Genomic DNA, 21,862 nt, shown 5'->3' on the forward strand with positions numbered 1-21,862 from the left:
GATTACTTCAGGAAAGCGACCTGCCTTTTTTGAGCTTTATTATTTGTAAAGTGGGGATGGTAACTTTTTCATAGGATTGTATTTTTTAAGTACTTTCTACACCCAACATGGGGCTTGAATTCACGACCCTGAGACCAAGAGTCAATGCTCTATGAACAGAGCCAGCTAGGCTTGTGAGTTTAAAAAAAAAGATGGACCTGATGCAATTAGTAACCACTAAAAAATTTAGCCATGATGGTCATTGTATACTAATTCCTTACATTTATTTACAAAAGAAAAACTACAGGGCATTTTGATTGTGTTGAAGATACCTTTTGTGACATGTAGTTAGCAAACCATGATCTCCCAAACTCTGCCTCCCAATCCATAAGGATAAGCTCTCAAGAGCCACATTTGTACCAGTGATCCTGTCCCATGGTTGTCTGGTTCTGTCTCATGTGTCTGGCACAGCTAATATGTAACACCTGGGGTTACGGGGGAACTGGTGGGGAAAGCAGAAGCCATTTGAATGTGCAGAGGCACAGACAATAAATAATGCCAGTTTAGTTCCTGCATTCAACCTCATCCTGCTTCTGGGTGTCTAGGAGACAGCTCTCTTTTTTGTTTTTTTGGGGTTTTTACGGGCCTAAATTAGTACTAGTATGCCAATGATTTGTAACTAGGCTTTGTTTTCCAGCTAATTTTCTTTGATCCTCACAATATCCCTGTAAAACAAACAGAATGTGATAGAATGAACACTTGGAATTAGACAAGCATGACCCTGCCATAAACTCTAATTTTGGGGTTATCTATGAACCTGTTTTCTCATTTACAAGATAGGAATGCCTACGCTGTTCTAGGGCTGCTTATAAGATACAGAAAATATAAGGCATCTGGCAAGAAGCCCTCAACAAGTTAGAACTCCTATTAGTATCTCCATTTCACAAGAGAAAAGCCCACAGAAAATGATAGCTGAGAAACATTGCTATTTTTTTCCACAATACCACACTGGGAATAAAAAACAGGAAAACCCACTGTGTTAACGTCCAAGAATGAAATGAACAGTGAGAAGCTTGAGAGTCTAAGGGCTCTGAATTTAACTCTCAGTGATTAGGTGGAATTGTACATTGACTTGACACAAATAGCTTAATGACAGATTTGTGTATAACCGTTCAGCTACCTTTGCTCAAACCCTACACTAATTTACTTCCCAGATAGATTTCTCCCCCTTGGGAAGAGAATATATTGCCAACGACGTGAACATTTTACTCTGCTCATCAGTTCTACAGTTCTTTTGGTTTTGTGAAATAAATGATTTTCTCCAAGGTAGACCACATGCCAAAAAACTGACAAAAAACAAATTGGACACTTTGCACTAGACCCTTAAAAGGCAGCAATCCACAAAAGCCACTAAACTACAGCCTCCAGCATAGCCCTTTCCTGAGCTTGTGAAGTTGCCACAAGTCTGCTGTCCCTTATGACCTAGAGTACTCACCTATACTCCCTCCTTGCAACTATATAAATATCTAGATCAACTGTCTCCACCTCGTCTGCAGGTCTCAAACTGCTTTGTACACTCAGTAGGGATGGGGTTGGGGATAGGACTTTAAAAATTATTGATGCCCACAACACAACCCAAAACAATTAAATCATAATCTCTATGGGGTGGGACCTAGGCATTAGTTTTTGTTCTTCTGAAGCTTCTCAGTGATTCCAATGTCAGATGGATCAGTAGCATCAAGTTGCAACCCAAGGTTAACAGAAACTGAGAAAATAATATGGCCCAAGTGCAATTTTTCTGACCTGTATTTAAGAATACTGTAAATTACCAACATCCCAAAATTGAGAATTCACATAATATGTATTTCACACGCTCCTCTCAGAGCCCACTTAGCTCACAGAAGTCTTTTATTAAAATATTTATCTGGCTCTTGCAGATATGAATTCCTTAGGACCCCTGTATTTTTACTGTAATAAAGTCATGCTTTTGGCATTGTCAGAGCTGCTATGTATCAATGTGATTGATTTGAATACTAATTGGCCCCTACTCTGAAAATGGCCATACCTAAGCAATGGCTTAATCATAGTCTGAAAACTGGCTTTCAAAAGAATCTCATAGTATTTTTCCCACCCTGCCACTGCCTAGAGAAAGACCAAGAGTTGCCTTAAGATTGATTTAATTCCACAAAAAGCAAAAAATTAAAAGTCAGAAGTTGTCTGTTTACTCCTACAATAGCTACTATTTATTTCCAGTTGAGCATTTCCAAGTTAGTGATTTCATCTTGGGTTATTAGGAAGCAAATTCCTTAAAATGAACCAGAAATACATCAGCTTTATTGCCGAAGAAATCTGACAAAATATGACGAGCCCACGCTTTGTCCTGTTCCTCAAGAAGCCAAGATTTCCCCATAATGCTCACTACTTATCTTCTCAAAGCCCCATACATCATCCAGGTCTAAGAAGAGATGCTGAGAACAAGTAGATACAAGCTGTTTTGCACATTTTCAGTTATATTGTAAAACAAAATCTATAACAAGTTCCAGTAGATTATCCAAAATTCTTTACACTAAAAATTCACTTGAGCAAATAAGTAGACCAGTAACTGTAAATCACTTGGCCGTTATGTCAAACCAAATAAATGCTGACCCATTTTTTGTCAGCTATCTCATGTGGTAGTCTTCCCATGAGGACGGTCCAGATTAGCAAGGTAGGAAGGGCTATTCTCTTCTCATGGCTGGTTTCATTTGATTGGGCAAAACACAGAGCCACATTAGTTGTATACTCTGCCTCAACAAATTAAAGATCAGGGAGAGTACAAAACATTCCTCGAACAGGAGCAGTGACAGGCATTTATATACAGTCTTTTATGCGGTTTAAAAGCACAATGCTGTCAAGAACCACCTTTCCTGGTACTGAATGCTAGGTCATACTGAGACCAAACTAATAAAAAAGGAGGTAGTACAATGTTGACTGAGTGACAGAAGACATTGTGAAATCCTAGACAAGTTACTTCATCTCGCCGAGCCTTTTCTTTTGTAAAACAGCGATTTCTACACTTCTGTGGACAGTAAAACAAGTTAAAGTGCTTTGGAGATACATGAACTCTGCTTAAGTATAGATAGATCTGAATAAAACCAAGTTAAATCGTCCTAAAATTTGGACTTGGCTAGAATATCAGTGATGGAGATCTCCACTTATGGGGACCTTAAGAAAGCTCTCCCTCTATCTCTACAGGAGATAACTGGCTTTTTAAGAGTGAACTAAATCGAAGCAAAGTAAGGGAGTTTCAATGACTTTTAAAATATTTCATGCTTACACAACTGACAAAACTCTACTGAGCATCTTATATCACTGTTACAACACAAAGAGCAATTTAAATTCCATGTTCAAGACAGAAATTGGAAAGCTCTCTGAAAATGCTCTGAAGGCTTCATTAACCAAGGTAATTGCTGGGGATGGTCTCATTCACAGTTCCCTGCAAAGAAACTGAACCAAATCTCAATATTTTATATTAAGGAGGAACAGTGAATAAGGCACATAAAATAGGTGACTTGGGCCACCAATATGTCTTTTTTTAAACTATAAAAATAAACATAAGTAACTAATGGAATAACAAAATAAAAGTTTATTTTATTAGAATTAGGAATGTTCTTTCCCTCTGGGCAACCTGAACAGTCCAGTTACAATGAAAATCTAAGAACAGTTATTTCCACAGCACAGGGTGCTCTATGCACAAAATTACAGGGTTAGGAGCATTTAATCAATTTACCGATCTGATTGTCTCACCAACCCGCCCCCTCCCATTCCCCAAGTGCTCTATACCGGGATCTGTAGCTAAAAGATTTTATTACATCAAGTCCTTTTCTCTCTTGTACTAAATTTCAGTTCTTAATCATGGCTGAACCACATTTTCAACCATTTCAAATCAAGTCAGTCAGTCTTGGATCTGTTATATATGTGTGTATGTATACACATGTGTATTTAATATATTTATTTAAACACACATAAAACACATACAATCTGGGTCGCAGCAAATTACACAGAATTTAGGGTCTGATGATATTATACGCTACTCAATTTTACCACTGTGTGTATCCTGAGCTTTGGATCAAAATTTTATTGAAAATCATTTAAAGTCCATCTACTGGTCAATGAATTGTTCAAATGAAGCATGCACTTTTCAAAAGACAATGTAACTGCCCTCAAGAAGACAAGGAGACCCTGGTGCTTACTGTGAATAGAGCCCTCTGACAAAAAGACTTTGGTGAAATAGGGAAGCTGTCACAATACGGCCTGCCTATCCCAGCTGGGGTCACTGAAGCTACTAACAATGAGAGCAATTAACTCGGAATTCTGTCAAACATGGAGAGAGCTGTTAAAAGCGTGGAAGTTCAGAAAAGGCCAGTTCACCTTGATCCATACAAATTAGGGAATGCACCCACAACTGCAACACCCTTGGGGAATATGCCAACACTGACACTAAAAAGCATCTCTAAAAAGCACTGTTCCTCCATGGATGGGGGCTGATAGTATGAAGTGCACACACTGTTTCTGGATACTTGTTGCAAGGGGGCATGTAAAGAGGATTTATGACACTGAAACCTAGATACTGCAGTTAACTGGTAAGTTTTTAAAACACCACACATACACAAAACGTTTTAAGGGAAGCCACGTGTATCTAGATAGCAACTCTGGCTGCTTTTCAAAGTTACCAGGGAAAGGAACTCATTCAAGCTTTCTATTAAAAAAAAAAATCTCCTTAGTTTTGATAAATGTCTTTTAAGATTGATGCAGTCATTTAAAATAAAGTCCAATGAACGATGGGGGCAGAGGGGAGAAGAGACTAAGGAAGAAGCAGACGCTGAGTTCAGATTTGCACTTGAGGTGGCAAGGGAGGGGAGGATGAGAGGTACGGGTAAAGTTGATCCTAAAGCGACAAGTGGTTTAAGGAAGCAGCATAAAATACTCAGCAAACATTCACTGATTTTTGATGGGAAAACAACAGTTGCAAGTACATCTCATGTAACAACCTTTTTCTAAAAGGAAAAGTAGGGTTGATTCAGCAAAGCCTAACTTAGGCAAAAGGCCAGAGGAAAGTGAACCTACTTCCCAATGGAGTAATAAGATGTACAGTGCAAGAGCAGACGAAGCTGCCTCACAAATGGTAAACACTCCCTAGGCGCAAGACATTTAAAGGAAGACAAAGAGGTCACCAAACCCGGTATTTAATATCAAGACCTCTTGATCTAGTTGCCTAACTCACTCTGCACTCCTGTAGAAAACTGACAGATTTAGGGATGCTGACCTGTTGAAAAATACCACAGCCAGAATGGCCTAAACAGGCATATAGTTAATAAAACCACCACCATCCTTTACTTTTAACATAGCTCTTAGTAGAAATTTCATAAAAATGGACATCACAGCTAAAATGCATTATTAATTCTCCTATCTGCTGACAATAGAAAAGAAGCAAACTCAGTGATTTCTATTTAAATGCACTAGATGGGAATATTATGTTCTAGGGGTGTTCGCCTTCAAACTGAACCCACAGCAACACACACAAGCAATTTCAGTATCTGCCATTTTAAACTCACAATCTGAAACTAAGTGAATGGCTATTTATTTATATTTATATTTAAAGCAAAAACATTCTATTTGACACCCTAATGTAAAGAAGGGGTGAGAGAAGAGCCATAACTAAAATCTTAAAAGGCTCAAAGCAGCAATTAAGGGGGGGGGGGGGAGGAAAAACGTTGAAATGTTTCCTCTGGATGTACAGGGAGCACAGGAAGCCTACAGGTGTGTGCAAGACCAGGGCGCACACAGGCTTAGGTAGATGAATGAGGCCACGGAAGGGGAGGAGGCTGGGGATGGGTCATTCTTGAACTACAGCAAAAACCTCCCTGCTGCAGCCCTTATCAGGCCATGGCATTCAGTCAGAGCTTGACCTCCCCGTCCCTGATCAAGAGCTGGAATTCAAGGCTAGAGGCCCCTGGCCAGCAATGGACATACCAAACGAAAACGGGCAAAGTAATCTCAGGAAAGGGAAATCAAAGAGCTCGTTAGGTCTTCCAGAGGTGCTAAACCAACACACCTTTATCCCAACCCTCAACCCTGGAAAGATAAAGCAAACTGAAAGAAAATGCACAGCAAATAGACATAATCTTGAAGATTTTTAAAGAATAAATATTTTTTGTAATTAAACATTATGCAAACACGTGCCACGCTTGCTTTGTCCATGCATATGCGCTATATACAATTTTGAAAAATACTGTGTTGTCCTCTTGTTTTAAAAGTCATATACAAAGTTTTTTTGTTTTTTTTTTGTTTAATTCCTCTTGCTGCCTACCCCCTTCCCCACCCCAAGAATTTTCTTTACAAGGAACTAATTCACTAATTCACTCATGACCTTGGGGTATGAGAGAGAGAGTCAGTTTGTGTGTGTGGGTGTATTTGTATGTGTAGGGGAGGAAGGGGAAGAGGTCCTTTACCAAAGTACAACAAAATGGCTGGTTTGGACATGAAAAGCAGTGTCAAGGAGCTGTTTTAAATTTTAACTGTACTATACTCAGGAAAAAGAAAAAGAAAAAAAGGAGTCAGCTTTGAGAATGAAGCTACGTTACAAGTTAAAGTTGGAGGGCTTTTTAGTGTGTCTGTCACACTTTTGTTGGCGGCCTAGAATACTGTTGTACAATGGTTTATCTACCTTTTTTTTTTTATTACAATATAATTTACTTAAACTTTCCGTTAACAAAACAGAATTCTGGTACTACAGACCAGAGGTGTCAGAACAGGCTTAGTGCCTCCTTGTTTGTGTTTGTTTTGTTTTGTTTTAATTGCATGAGCACTCTAGATGGTAAAGTTTTCAGAGTTCATTTTATGCAGGGCCATTCTCAGTCCTCAATGTACTCCCACAGATCTTTTTCATAGCCTTCATGCACATGCTGTAACAAAACCCTTCGTCGACTCTCACAGTATCTGTAATCAGAGAAAAAAAAAATTGTCAGCCCCCAATAATAAAAGAGGCATTTACTTATTTTTTAAAAATATTTATTAATAATTTAAAAATTTATGTTTATTTTTGAGAAACAGCACAAGCGGGGTTGGCACAGAGAGGGAGACACAGAATCTGAAGCAGGCTTCAGGCTCTGAGCTGTCAGCACAGAGCCTGACACGGGGTCTGAACTCGTGAACCACAAGATCATGACCTGAGCCAAAGCCAGACACTTAACCTACTGAGCCACCCAGGTGGCCCAATTTTACTAATTTAAGGCACTCCTATAGTTTATCCAGAATTGGAATAAGCGACTGGTTTTTTGCTTTTTTTTTTTCCCCCTAACAGATACATTTTCAGGTCTAGATGTACAGAACAACTTTTCTAATTTTAAAAGGTATTCTCCAAAAAAAGTTGTGAATCCTAGTTTGGGGAATTAATTTAAGAGTAATAAAATGTTAGAAATTCCTAAGGGCCTTAGAAATAATTTGATTCAATCCTGTCATTGTACAGATAAATAACAGTTTCAGAAAGAAGTAATTTCAAGGGTTATTGATTCACATCTGTAAGATCTCTGTTAACTGTAAAAATGACTGTAAACACAATGTAGTAGCTAGAATTGACTCAGGGAAGTGAAAGTGTTACTTGCACCTAAGTCTACCAAATGCCCAAAAGCTTCTGCTATTAAAAATGTATCAGGAAACAACTTGGGGGGAAATGGCTCCATGTTAAGAAAGCAAATATTTTGTACCTTTAACTTAAAAGGCAGCATATTTTGAAGTATCACCTACCCCTAGAAAAAGTAAACCTCTCTTTAGAAAAAAACAAATTTTGGGGCACCCGGGTGGCTCAGTCAGTTGAGTGTCTTACTTTGGCTCAGGTCATGGTCTCACAGTTCCTGAGTTAGAACGTCACATGGGGCTCCCTGCTGTCAGTGCAGAGCTTGCCTGCTCAGATCCTGTCTCCCTCCCTCTCTGCCCCTGCTCTGCCCCTCCCCTGTCCATACTCTCACTCTCAAAAATAGGAAGGGAAGAGAAGGAGGAACGGAAGGAGAAGGGAAGGGGAGAAGGGAAGGGGAGAAAGGAAGGACAGAAGGAGGGAGGGAGGGAGGAAGAAAAAGCAAATCTAATAAAAACTCTCAAAAAGCCTGCGTAGCTCATTTGTCAACATCCAGAATCCCCAGGATCCCCAGGCTAGAACCAGCACCCTAATCTCACCCCTCATCCTAACATCCACTCGTCCCTTTTTAGGTTTTCTTCCTCACAAGGCAGCAACTAAGCAGATAAAGCTGAATGGAAGTAGAATAGCCAGTGTGATAAATGTTTGACTAGGACTACTGCCAGCAATTTCCTGCCCAAAAGACAGAAGCAATCTGGGAAACATGGCAGCAGCTTGAGTTACTAGATATGCTAAACCCAAGTTTCACTATCACCTAACTTCTCCACGAAGGCACATCAGACCACCATGGGCAGAAACTTTTGCTCCACAACTGTTAAAGAAATCTCACCTGTACTTATCTTGTACTTTCTGCTTTATATCCTGCAGAGAATCCTGGGAAATATCTCGTTCGAGGTAGCCCGAAAGCACCTCTGTGGCATTCTCTAGATCTGCTTGGTTATTCTGCAAGAGAGGAGAAAGAATACAAAGTAAATTCAGGCTTAGAAGATAGCTAAAACATAAGCCCTCGTCGCTGCTTCCTAGCCTATCAACTGTTCTCAACATCGATTCTATAATTCTCACAGGTGGTTTCTGCACCTGTAAAGTTCTTTATCACTTTCCCCTCTGACAACCTGCACTCACCTTTCCAGGACAATTTTTTATATATTAACAGAACTAAAGATTTACTTACCCATTACCTCTGGAAGAAAATCAAGAACAAAGTCCTCAAAAGGACTTAAGTCTTTTGAAGTATTCTAGTTCTGCAAACTGCTATTGGGTAAAACAAAACAAAACAAAACAAAAGCGGGGAAAGCTTGAGGAAAAAATATAAACCCATTCTTATTTACAACTGGCTGCACCTACTTCTTATAAGAGAACATCACATGGAAGATTAAAACTGTTATCCTTTACTACTATGGCTAGTTCTGTACCTGTACCCATCTAAATTCCCATCTGCTAGTCAGTGTTATTGTCTAGTCATCTAAGAGCATCAATGTTTTATGTATCAACTTTATTTTTTAATACTAAACTATAATTAACATACAGTGTGTCACATTAGTTTCAGATGTACAATATAATGATTCAACAATTCTGTACATTACTCAGTGCTCATCACAATAAGTCACCATCTGTCACCAAAAAACGTTAATACCATCTTACTATATTCCCTATGCTATACTTTTTGTTTCTGCGATTTGTTTACTATTCAGTGGAAGTTTGTACCTCTTGATTCCTTTAACCACTTCACTCATCTTTCCATTTACCTCTCCCTTCTGGCAACTACTAGTTTGTTCCCTGTATTTAAGAGTGTTTTTTGTTTGTTTGTCTCTTTTTTCCCTTGATCATTTTTTTTTTCTTAAATTCCACATAAGAATGAAATCATACGGTATTTTTGTCTTCTCTGACTTAATTTACTTAGAATTATACTCTGTAGGTCCATCCACATTGAATGGCAAGATCTCATTCTTTTTTATTATGTGTCAATTTTAAATGAGCATCTCTACTTGAAAAATGTTTACTGCTAAAAGACCCCTTTTACTTTTCCACCATATTAACTTCTAATACCATACATTAGTTTTGCCTGACTTAAAACTTGTAATATCCTTGAAAAGTACTATCTCCATTTTAAAATAAAGATATAGATGACATTAAGTAATTTGCTCCAAGTCAACAGAGCTAAAAAGTGATTGAGTCCAATTTCAAATTCAGGCTGACTCCAAAGCCTTCACATTTAATTGCTAGCTGGCTAAACCACATGGATTTGAATGCAGTTTAGGACAAGAAATCTAAATTTCTGAGAAAATCGGAACCTTTTTTTTCTTTTCCAAATTTTAAAATTCTAGCTAGTTAACATATAGCAGAACTTTGGTTTCAGGAGTAGAATTTAGTGATTTATCACTGAAATATTACACCCAGTGCTCATCATAGTAAGTGCCCTCCTTAATACCCATCATCCATTTAGCCTACCCCCCTACCCAACTCCCTCCATCAATCCCTAGTTTGTTCTCTGTTGTTAAGGGTCTCTTATGGTTTGTTTCCCTCTCTTTTTTCCCCTTCCAATATGTTCATCTGTCTTGTTTCTTACATTACACGAGTGAAATCATATGGTATTTGTCTTTCTCTGACTGACTTATTTTGCTTATCATAATACACTATGGAGTGCATTATATATAACTATGGAGCTACAGCTCCATCCATGTCATTCTACATGGTAAGATTTCATTCTTTTTGATGTCTGAATAACATTTCATTGTGTGTGTGTGTGCGCTTGTGTGTGGACACCACATCTTCTTTATCCATTCATCAGTCAATGGACATTTGGGATCCTTCCATAGTTTGGCAATTGTTCATAATGCGGTAAACACTGGGGTGCATGTACCCCTATGAATCTGTATTTTTGTATCCTCTGGGTAAAAACCTAGTAGTGCAATTGTTGGATCACAGGGTAGTTTTACTTAAACTTTTTGAGGAACCTCCATACCGTTTTCCAGAGTGGCTGTACCAGTTTGCATTCCCAAACAATGTAAGAGGATTCCCCTTTCTCTGCATTCTGGCCAACATCGGCTGTTTCCTGTGTTGATAATTTTAGTCATTCTGACAGGTGAGAGGTGGTTATCTCATTGTGGTTTTGATTTATATTTCTTGGATGATGAGTGAAGGTGAGCATCTCTTCATGTGCTTGTTAGCCCAGACAGGAAACTTTAAAACTACATATTCTATGAAAGACCAAGTAGTCCTATGACATAGTTGGGTGTTCCCCACTCAGTAACTATTCCTACCTCAAAGATAATGGACTGGTTATTCTTTTTGAGGTAGAAAGCGAAGACATAAGTGTACATGAGTGTGGCACGACACTGGCAGAGGACATCAACTGCCTTCTTCAGGAATTGCACCTCAATCCAGGACATGTTGTGCTGTTGCATCTCCTCCATTTTCTGCTTCACCTGAGCATATAGTTTGTGCTCAAAGCGTAGACTCTGCATGTGGTTCATATAGCGATTACAGTAGAACAGGTACCTCTGCAGGGCTGCCCTAGATCGCTGTCCCATTAAGAAAAATTAAGGAAATGTAATTATAACAAATGTATACACACAAAAGCCGATATCATATTTACTGATGAATCAGTATAGGAATTTAGGCTAAATCCGGAACAGACAGACATCTCTTGCTACCTTTTGTTATTTAATACCACTATGAATGTCCTATAGCTGCACTTTCCAGTATGACAGCCACTGGCAACGGGTGGCTATTTAAATTAAAATAAAAAATTCAGTTCCCCTGTGCTCAACAGCCACCTGTGGTCAGTGGCTACCAAACTGGACAGTGGTGATAAAGAACATTTCCAACACAGGAAGTTTACTACTCTGCAGTATACAACAAGTAAATACGTAAGAAGCATCAACATTTTAAAGTAAAAAACAACAGAGAGGCAATCAGACATCATATAACTCTTCATACAGTACAAAAGAAAGTATCCAGTATCATCAGGTAGGTGGCCCCCTCACTCCCCAATTGAGTCTAGATTCAAGTTATCTAGAATTAACCACCAGTTTCAGGAAATATATAGATAAAAGAACCTATTAAATGATACCAGGGAATTACAATTGGCAAAACCTAGAATGTGAAAAATTCTACAGGACAAAAATGACTTAGTTTCCTCAACAAATAAATAGGAATGTGGGAAGTGGGGAGGAGGAATGAAAGACAGTAGACAATATTCAAAAGTTATCAATCAAACACAAGTTGTGAATCTATATGGATCCTGATTTGAACTAACTAGAAAAGAAAATTTATGAGATAGAGACATTTGAACACTGGATAGTTAATGATATTTAAAAACATATAATAAATGTATATACAAACATAATAGTGGTATTGAAGTTCTTTTTGATCTTGCAGTTCATGAGTTTGAGCCCCACATCAAGCTCTGTGCTGACAGCTCTGAGCCTAGAGCCTGCCTTGGGTTCTGTGTCTCCCTCTCTCTCTGCCCTTCCTTTGCTCATGCGCTATCTCCCTCTCTCTCTCTCAAGAATAAAACATTAAGGGGTGTCTGGGTGGCTCAGTTGGTTAAACATCTGACTTCAGCTCAGGTCAGGATCTCACAGCTTGTGAGTTTGAACCCCATGCCCCTTTCTCTGCTCCTCCTAAACTTATGCTCTCTCTCTCTAAAATAAACATTTTAAAAAGTAAAAAGTAAAAAATAAGCAAAAAAATTTTAAAAAGTGTTTACTTATTTATTTTTAATGTTTTATTTATTTTTGAGAGAGAGATAGAGACAGCGTGAGCAGGTGAGGATCAGAGAGAGAGGGAGTCACAGAATTTGAAGATAGTCTCCAGGCTCTGAGTGAGCTGCCAGCACAGAGCCCGATGTGGGGCTCAAACCCACGAACTGTGAGATCATGACCTGAGCCAAAGTCGGACACTCAGCTGACTGAGCCACTCAGGTGCCCCTAAAAAGTGTTTTAAAGACACATAAAATATTACCAAAGAAACAATGTATCTGGTCTAGATTTATGTTATTTATCAGACTGCAAAAACGATTCACCTCAGTCTCTCCCATTATACTGTAACTCTGAACCACATAACTGGCCAATCACACGATCCAGTATCATACAACACTGAAACATCTCAAAAAATCTATTATTATTCAAGAATCAGGTAGGTACCAAATCAATTCTTACACACTGGAAAATTATGCTAATTAGGTTTAATCATTATTAGATGAAAAGCAATATTAATGTTGGGCCGACTGGGTGGCTCAGTCTGGGTTAAGCGTCTAACTCTTGGTTTTAGCTCAGGTCATGATCACACGGTTTGGTGAGTTTGAGCCCCACATCAGGCTTTGCGCTGACAGTGCAGAGCCTGCTTGGGGTCCTCTCTCTCCCCCCCCCGCTCTCTGCCACTCCTGTTCTCTTTTTCTCTCTCTAAATAAACTTAAAATAATCTGCTTGGCATTTTATCCCACCCCCTAAAACAAAGCACTAATATTTCAAGCCTGTCAAAATTCCAAGATTAAATGGAAAACCTAAACTACCACATTAAAATGTAAGATTTTAAAGGACTTGACTTAAAATCTGATTTAATGATTCAATTAATTCTAAAACAGCTTCTCACTAAAATACCTCTAAAATACAACATGAAAGAAAACCCATACCACTACTGCAAATAAGACCAACTTTAATGAATCCCAGAATCTGGATGGAGAAAATGCAACGAGTGACTTTAAAACACGTTGGGAAAAAATCCAAAACAAACCTGACTACTTACAACAGGGGTTGGCAAACTGTCCTGTGAGCCAAATCCAGCTGCTGCCTGGTTTTGTAAATAACTTGGAACTCTATCATGCCTATTCATTTGAGTTTGTGGCTGATGTAGCATTGTAAGAGCAGAGTCAGAGTTCAATAGGTATAAAAGAGACCATATAGTCTGCAAAACTGAAAACATTTACCATCTGCTTCTTCACAGAAAAAGTGTACTGACTCTCCTGGTCTAGAAAATAAGAAAATCCAAATGACCACCACGATCAGGAGCATGGTATAGTATGTTAAGTCAACAACTTTCTACAAAACAGGTACACTTTTCCAAGGCACTCCATTACCATCTATGTTCTTTCTGGACTATGTGCCAACCATCTAGCACTTTTTAAGGCTACAGTTTCCCAGTGAACCCTATGCCAGAGTACTAGAGCAGGGAAAGTGAGGAAAGAAGAGGCCAGATGGGTGTGCAATGGTGCACTCCATTCTGGAAGGCACGGCTCCCACTAAATAAACAAATAAAGCCCCTTGTATAAAGTCTTTCTCTGTATACCCCCAAGATGAGAAGATTCTGGTTTATTTTTTTTTTTAAGTTTACCTATTTATTTTGAAAGAGAGAAAAAAGTATGAGTAGGAGAGGAGCAGAGAGAGAGGAAGAGAATCTCAAGCAGGCCCCTGCTGTTAGTGCAGAGCCCAACAGGAGCTCAAACCCACAAACTGAAATCATGACCTGAGCCGAAGTCGTGCTTAACTGACTGAGCCACCCAGGAGCTCCTAATTAGAAACAAATTTTAAAAGAACATTTTAAAAGTCAAAAAAAGAAAAAAGAAGCATGTTTTGGATGACACCTTAGCAAGGAAAAACATTTGAAAAGAATATTTTTGGGACAACAGGGGTATTTCAATATGGAATAGATGAAGGTAAGTAAGGAATAATTAAATTCCAGGATTCTACAAGTTTGACACAATTACCAGGCTGAAAGGAACTCAAAGTATTGATGAACTTAATCCACACCTTCTACAATGGTGAGTTATATCCCTAACCAGTAATAGGGAACTCCCCTTCTGAGGAAGTCCATTATAAATCAGCTCACTTATGATCCCTACTGGCTTCTTGATGAGTAATAAGTTAAAAAAAATTAAATAGAAATGAGAATGCACATAAACAGCAGGAAGGCTTTTTAACAAATACTGTTCTCTAGACTCTGTGCTGGGGTGAAAAATCCTTGATGCCAAAACTACTGAAACCTGGAACTGTGCAACATGGCTAGATTAATCTTTTAAAAGAGACAAACCTACAAACAGGAATGTTCCTGACAGGCATTTTGGATAATATTCCCTTTCTAAATGTACACAGATAACCAGTATTTACTGGGGTGTCTTTCCACAACTTTTGCAAAACTGAAAACTTCTGCTAAATTTTCCCTAATAAACATGTGATACACATTCCTGTTCAACTGTTACCCGAAAAGAAATGTACTTACCTCCTGTGCATCTCTTGCTGCCTTTGCATCATCTTCATTATAGCGGTTACAGTTGTACCTTAAAGTGAATTAAAGAGGATTCCATAAAGCCAAAAATCAATGAAAAGGGAAGAAATCACAGAATTTTAACCTGGATTCAGAGATTATCTAGAACCAATATTCTCTTTTAAACAGAGAAACTGAGGTCTTTAAAATGCCCAGGGTTCTAGAAAAGAATTCAAAGTGTTGTTGGATTGAAACCCCACCTAGTGTTGGAATCCTCTAACACTGTATCAGTTCTCTATCTAGTAATGGAATTCCCCACCTCCTGAACTAGTCCATCCATTCCAAATCAGCTCACCCGTAATCATTAGAAAGTGCTATCATTCTAAAACTTCCATTTCCTGACTGTAGTCCGAACTTCTAACTTAACTTTTGAAGAGGTCATCTTATTTCCTAGGTTGTCTGTTATTCAGGCCAAATATTCCCAATTAATCCAGTTACTTACCTTCTTATTTTAATAAACCAAAGAAAACCAATAGTCCATGGACTACTATGTAACAGATGCTGTGCTATGTGCTTTACGTGATGTTACAGCTTACAAGAATCACTGAAAACTGAATGATACACAAAATGAGAAGCAGGGGAAATGTGCCCAGAAGACAGCTCTGAGTGAGGACGAACAGACTGGCACTTGTCCTGATTACTCCACCTCTGCTTTTCTGAGTCTCCATTATGGGAACACCTGATACTTGAGTGCTTGCTATCTATCACCTACTTACAAAGGACTTTAAATGTACTGTCATATTCAATTCCCTGAACCACCTTATGAAATATGTATTATTACCCCCATTGAGCAGATGCAGAATTAGGTTTTGAGAAGGTAAGTAACACACTTAAGATAACATAGCTAGGGTTTCAAAGCTAAGAATTAAACATATGCCTGTCTGCCAACTGAGGGCCATGCTCTGAACTACTGACTATATCATTCACATGCTGTAGTCCTGTCTTCAGGATCTTAACAGTAATCCTTTTAGGTCTAAAGGAAGAATTTTGAACTTAAGTCTTGTTTAACTGGATTCACTGTTCCAGCTTGCCAAGTTTCCCAGGATTTTAACGGCCTATATGTTTAATATCCTTCTGTGATGTTATCCCAAAATATACGCAAGGTTCTCTTACTAGTTTAAGAAAGTCATCAGTAAAACTGACCACAAAACCAATACACAGTTTACATGAATAAAAAAGGTTAAGAACAAAGCCTTTCGGCAGACCTTGGAAGTATTCCATTAGGAAGACAGAAATCCATTACCTAGAACTCCAAGAAATGGTCATTCAATTAATCCAAATATTCCTGTGTATATTCATAGCCGAAGCCACAAACTTCTAAGCTCACAACAAAATGCCTTGTTGAGATCTACAAAATGTTCCCTAATCATCATCCTAATACCACCATTTGATTCTGGGATTTCACATAAAAGTTACATGGTTCATATGTAGTATGTGGAATCAATCACAATTTTTGGAAACTTGGGATTACATTTTTTGTCAGCTTTTAGTTTTGGGTAGCTCTCTACTTTCTGTAACTACTCAGAAATAACCAACAATGGCTCACTGATCTCCTCTTTGAGTTTTTAAAGTAACTCAGACCATAATTCACTCAAGTCAGGAGCTATATTAATTTCCCACCAGCTTGGGTTGTAATTCTCTCTTACCAAAAATTACTTAATTTAACTCAAATATTGGCTCTCCTTGCCCTCTACTAGTCAACTATTAATACCTCTTCTTCTTATCTAATATAATAATATCCTTAAAAACTTTCCTTTTGGTATTTTTTGGATATATTTAAGCCTCAACTCATTTTGTACTGTGTCAAAATTATTAAGGACTTGAAGGCCAGGAAAAGCAAACAGAATTCACCTCTACTTCTAACTCAGATGACGGACAGTGCTACTTGGAATGCTATTTTGAGGATTCTGAGGCATTTTTAGATTTAAATAAGGAAGCACATATGACTCATTTGCAATGTGAGCTACGGGTAAAGGCAAGACACAGGAAACACTTCTGACAACCTCGGTCCAGCCCGTTCCTCACCCTCCTGCATCCACATTTGGTCTGTACTCTTCAGTTTTCAATACAGCTTTTTTAAAATTTGAGTTACGATCCAAGATTTCCTTACACACAAAAAATGTAACTTAAAAAAAATATATCTTTTAGTAACTCTTCTCCACTTATTAGGCTTGTTTGTTTAAATATACTAGAGTGGATTTAGTTTCCAGGAACAGTCTAATTCTCTAGTTTGCCTTCTTAAAATCTAGAGTACCTGTCAGGCTAAACCCCAAATACTTTTCTTGTCTTTGACAGTGGCAAAATCACATTCTTTACTTCCACATAACCAATTAGTTATGAAACTAATTCAGAATTAATTTCAGACAAGTAATCCCTCTCACTATTCCTCTAACTAGTGAAACTAATGAAAATACCAATGAAACTAAAAAAGACTTGTCATTGTCTTAACGTGAGATCCTCCTCCTGTCCAAACCTGCAATTTCTTCCCCTCTCATTCCTTCTCTACAAAGCAGCCACGATTCTGAGGTAATGTATGTAAAGCACATTAATACAGAGCCCTCTCATCTAAATTACAGACCTAATCAGGCCACTCCTCACTCAAAAGCCTTCTGATAATGTCCAAACTACTTTAGGTCCCACTCTACTTTCTCTTTTCCTATGCCTTGTAACGTGTAAGGGGCCACAAACTGAAACGCCAAAAGCAGGTAACATAAATTAGTGAAATAGGCCCACTTGTGTATTATTATAAAAGTCAGAAATATTTTCATTTTTGCCAGACGTGCCAGCTCCGTTTTTTTTCCTCAAAACTCAAGGCATCATGATTCTAACTTGCATTTTCCTGAACTGGTAAGAAATATGCACAGAACAAAGATACATATTTACTAAATGTAATGCTGTCTTCTAAATATGGTGCCATCACGATACATGCAAATACCCTGATGATTCAGTCGTGGGGAAATAAATATATCAAACTGGAAAGCCAAGACATCATCTAAGGGGCTATTAATCAATTCCAGATGACTGCTGCCAAGCAGGAATACAGGCTTGTTCCTATAGTTCAAAGAGAGGTTTATAATCTGGATTGCACAGAGCAACTGTCCAATTTTTAAAGTTTGGGACACACTTGTGTCTTACCTTGTCTGTACAAGGGTAAGTAAAACACAACTACAGGTTAGGTTTTGCCAACAGTTTCTTAGTTTTCGGCTATTGCGTGGACAGACATATTAGACAATGCAACTCTTCTCTAAATTAGGCATGTACTTTCACATCATTCTACCTTTATTCATGGTGCTCCTTTTGCCCTGAACATTTTCCCTACCACTTCCGACTAATGAACTCTTACTCCCCCTTAAAATTCATCTCAATTGTGAAATATGCCTAATTTAGCCTTCTCTAGAGACATCTTGCATGTACTTTTAACAATGATCACACACTGTATTATCTAGTTCCCATGTTAGATGGTGATTTCCATGAGATAGAAACCTTAGTCACAATATATGCATATACTACATACTTATGTGAACATTTTCTTCCCTTCATTTCCCCAACCTACCAGGCAGATCCATGTGGTTCCCAAGGGCCAAGACACACCCAGCAAAACTCTGCTTTACAGTTCTGGTTACGACACACCATGTGATTACAACCGCCATCCTTCTCAATTGTGACATGGCATTTGGGACATTCCTATGAAGAGAAACTATAAAGTTGGTGTCAATGCTACACTAGGTTGTATTACTACCACCGACGAGAAGCCAGTTCTAGATTTGGTTTATTTTTAAATACCACCTTATTGTTATTAATACACGTAAAGCACTCAGAAAAGTGTGGAATACAATAAGTACTACTGGAAATGTGCTATTATCATTATTACTGGCTTTTAAGATGTATTATACAACAATTAAAAGATTTGTTTTGCTGGGGTTGGGGGACCAAAACATTTTAAGTACTTTTTAACTGTACACATGGTAATAATAGTTTTACAGGAAGTAAAACATTTTGTTTATGTAAATATACTCTCCAGTGTCATCTAGAAATAATTATTGAGTACTCCTGTATACCACACACTGTTCTCAGTGTTTTATATGCATTAACTGATAATCCTTATAGTGATCCTATTCCTATTTTCATTTGTCAGATGAATAAATTAAGGATGAGAAAAATAATAAAAATGAGGTCACACAGGCAGCAATGGTAGAGAGAGTCAGGATCAAACCTAAGCAATTTGGTCTTAAGAATAAGGAAAGTGGGATTATTAAGATTGATTAAGTTCTTTTTGTGGCTACTGAGTTTCCCAACTTTCTTCTATCAAATACCCTTGTTTTACTTATTTATTTGTTGTTATTTTTAAGTATACTCTGTCCCCAATAGGGGGCTTGAAGTCATAACCCTGAGATCAAGAGTTACATGCTCTACTGATTGAGCCAGCCAAGTGCCCCTCAAATACCCTTATTTTAAATTCTTTTCACTGTAGGGACGCCTGGGTGGCTTAGTCGGTTAAGCGTCCGACTTTCGCTCAGGTCATGATCTCGCGGTTCGTGGGTTCGAGCCCCGCGTTGGGCTCTGTGCTGACTGCCAGCTCAGAGCCTGGAGCCTGTTTCAGTCTATGACTCCCTCTCTCTCTGACCCTCCCCTGCTCACGCTGTCTCTCTCTCCTAGAAATAAATAAAAAGATATTAAAAAATAAATAAATAAATTCTTTTCACTGTAGTCTATTTACAGCTATGCTACAGAGATCATGGCTTTTTCCAAGACTGTGTCATATTCTTGGCTGCCAGTGAGCTAAAGTTATTACCCTATAGCAAGTCTGTGTTTTCTTTTGGAAAATCTAGAAAATCAAACTTATTAATTTTAAGGAAACTATAAGTAAGATGCAAAGGTTGTATTTTCCTGCATTAGTTTGACACCTATAACTCCCACAAGGGGGGGGGGTATCACCCATTATATTACTTACTGATAATCTTTATAGTGATTCACAATTTGACCTTTGTGAAATAAGACTGACCTTTGTGAAATAAGACTCCCCTGCCATAAACTATGGTAATTTTAAATAGGTCAGTAGGGCAACTTTTAAGTATACATTTTAAATCAATCTCTGAAGTCAATTAAGATATATCACATTTTCCAAAGAAGCAAATTCCAGGTCCAAAGTATCTGTTTCTGGGGTGCTGTCCTAGCTCAGTAGGGTGAGAAGCCAACTCTGGCTCAGGTTATGATCTCACGGTTCCTGAATTCGAGCCTCACGTTGGATCCTCTGCCCCTCTCCTTCTCTCTGCACCTCCCCCGCTCATGCTGTCTTTCAAAAATAAATAAAAACATTAAAAAATGTATTTCTTAAAAGAATAAAAATGAAGTATCAGTTTCATTCTATATTTCTTGGTTACAATTAACCAAGCTCTCAATATGTTAGGATACCACTGGTAATCTGCAAAATTTTTTTGGTTATTTCTGAAAGAGAGAGAGAGACCAAGAGAGAGAAAGAGAAAGAAAGAATGGCAGAGAGACAGGGAGTGAGGGAATCCCAAGCAGGCTCCCCACTGTTGGTGTGAAGGCTAACGCGAGGCTCGAACTCACTCATTATGACCTGAGCCAAAATCAAGAGTTGGATGCTCAACCAACTGAGACACCGAGGTGCCCCAATAATCTGCAAATGTGTTCAAGGAGCTAATAACAATAATAAAAGCTTCTGAAACCACTCAAGAGAAAAACTCTTCAGTTTTATCTCAAACTATCAAGCAGGTAACTTTGTTATTACTAATTGCCATTCTTCCTCCTCAATAATCTCTAAACGAACCTGAATATATCCAAGCCTGTACTCCCTACTGTAAACATCTTGGGGATTTGGAGTATTGGGGGGGGATTTCTCTAGATGGAGAAAGAAGCCTACAGTTTAAATGAACTACTTAGTGAAAATACAACTGCTCTGTTCTAAATTACTAGTTTTAAAGAGCATATTCAAGGATTCAGGGACTTTAATGAACACATTAAAGTTTAATGAACACATTAAGTTGCTACTAACAACACAGAAAGGTTTTTCTTAAATGACAGGAGTTATCTTTATCATAATTTTAGAGAGCACAAAAATATTGATTTCAACCATACATTCCTCAAAGGGTGGGCATTTGTTTTAAGTGACAAGACTTACTGTTTCATTACTAATGCCTTCTGGGAGACAGAAATATGTTTTAATCTTTTTGGGTAGAGCAGGGTACTAAGGGTATAAAATTGTGTGTTGACCTCCACTGTTTAAACATGTCTTCTCTTTTTCTAAAAAATAATTTTTTAATGTTTATTTGAGAGAGAGAGAGAGAGAGAGGGAGCGCGCGCGTACACAAGCAGAAGAGGGACAGAGAAAGAGGGAGATACATAATCCAAAGTAGGCTCCAGGTTCTGAGCTGCTAGCACAGAGCCTGGCACGGGGCTTGAACCCACGAACCACGAGATCATGACCTGAGCTGAAGTCAGACCCTAACCAACTGAGCCACCCAAGTGCACCTCAACATTCCTTATTCTTCTAATTGTCCTGTGATTGAATGATGGAAAGCTCTAACACTGGTCAAACAACTCCGTATTCTCTAAGCATCATCTAAGACAATACTAAAAATGAATAGTCCATGAATAACCCCATAATCACCCAAGCCACTTCCAGCATAGATAGGCTATAAGACTGAACTAAATAAAGACTGGCTATTTAGGGGTGCCTGTGTAGCTCAGTCGGTTAAGTGTCCGACTTCGGCTCAGGTCATGATCTCATGGTTCGTGGGTTTGACCCTGAGCCGGGCTCTGTGTTGACAGCCAGCTCAGAGCCTAGAGCCTGTTTTGGATTCTGTGTCTCCGTCTCTCTCTTACCCTCCCCTGCTCATGCTGTCTGTCAGAAATAAATTTAAAAAAAAGACTGGCTATTTATACAATTTTCTACTAAGAGATTGCTGGGCACACAGTTGGGATTCA

At 38.4% G+C, this 21,862-nt stretch overlaps 1 protein-coding gene across 1 annotated transcript in view; it reads right to left on the minus strand.

The window, feature by feature from the left end:
- Nucleotides 1-3,584: 3,584 nt before the first annotated feature.
- ARIH1 (ariadne RBR E3 ubiquitin protein ligase 1) overlaps nt 3,585-21,862 on the minus strand; it is a 114,246-nt gene continuing 95,968 nt past the window's right edge. The window contains exons 10-14 of the mRNA XM_039237842.1: nt 18,468-18,598; nt 14,870-14,927; nt 10,912-11,172; nt 8,481-8,593; nt 3,585-6,957 (exon numbers count right to left, since the gene is read on the minus strand). Of these exons, the coding sequence (XP_039093773.1) occupies nt 6,873-6,957; nt 8,481-8,593; nt 10,912-11,172; nt 14,870-14,927; nt 18,468-18,598 (648 nt within the window). The 3' untranslated portion in view covers nt 3,585-6,872. The remainder of the gene's footprint in view (nt 6,958-8,480; nt 8,594-10,911; nt 11,173-14,869; nt 14,928-18,467; nt 18,599-21,862) is intronic.

The sequence above is a fragment of the Hyaena hyaena genome, unplaced genomic scaffold, assembly GCF_003009895.1.
Source record: "Hyaena hyaena isolate Hyena2069 unplaced genomic scaffold, ASM300989v1 scaffold_130, whole genome shotgun sequence".
NCBI classification, from domain to species: Eukaryota; Metazoa; Chordata; class Mammalia; order Carnivora; family Hyaenidae; genus Hyaena; species Hyaena hyaena.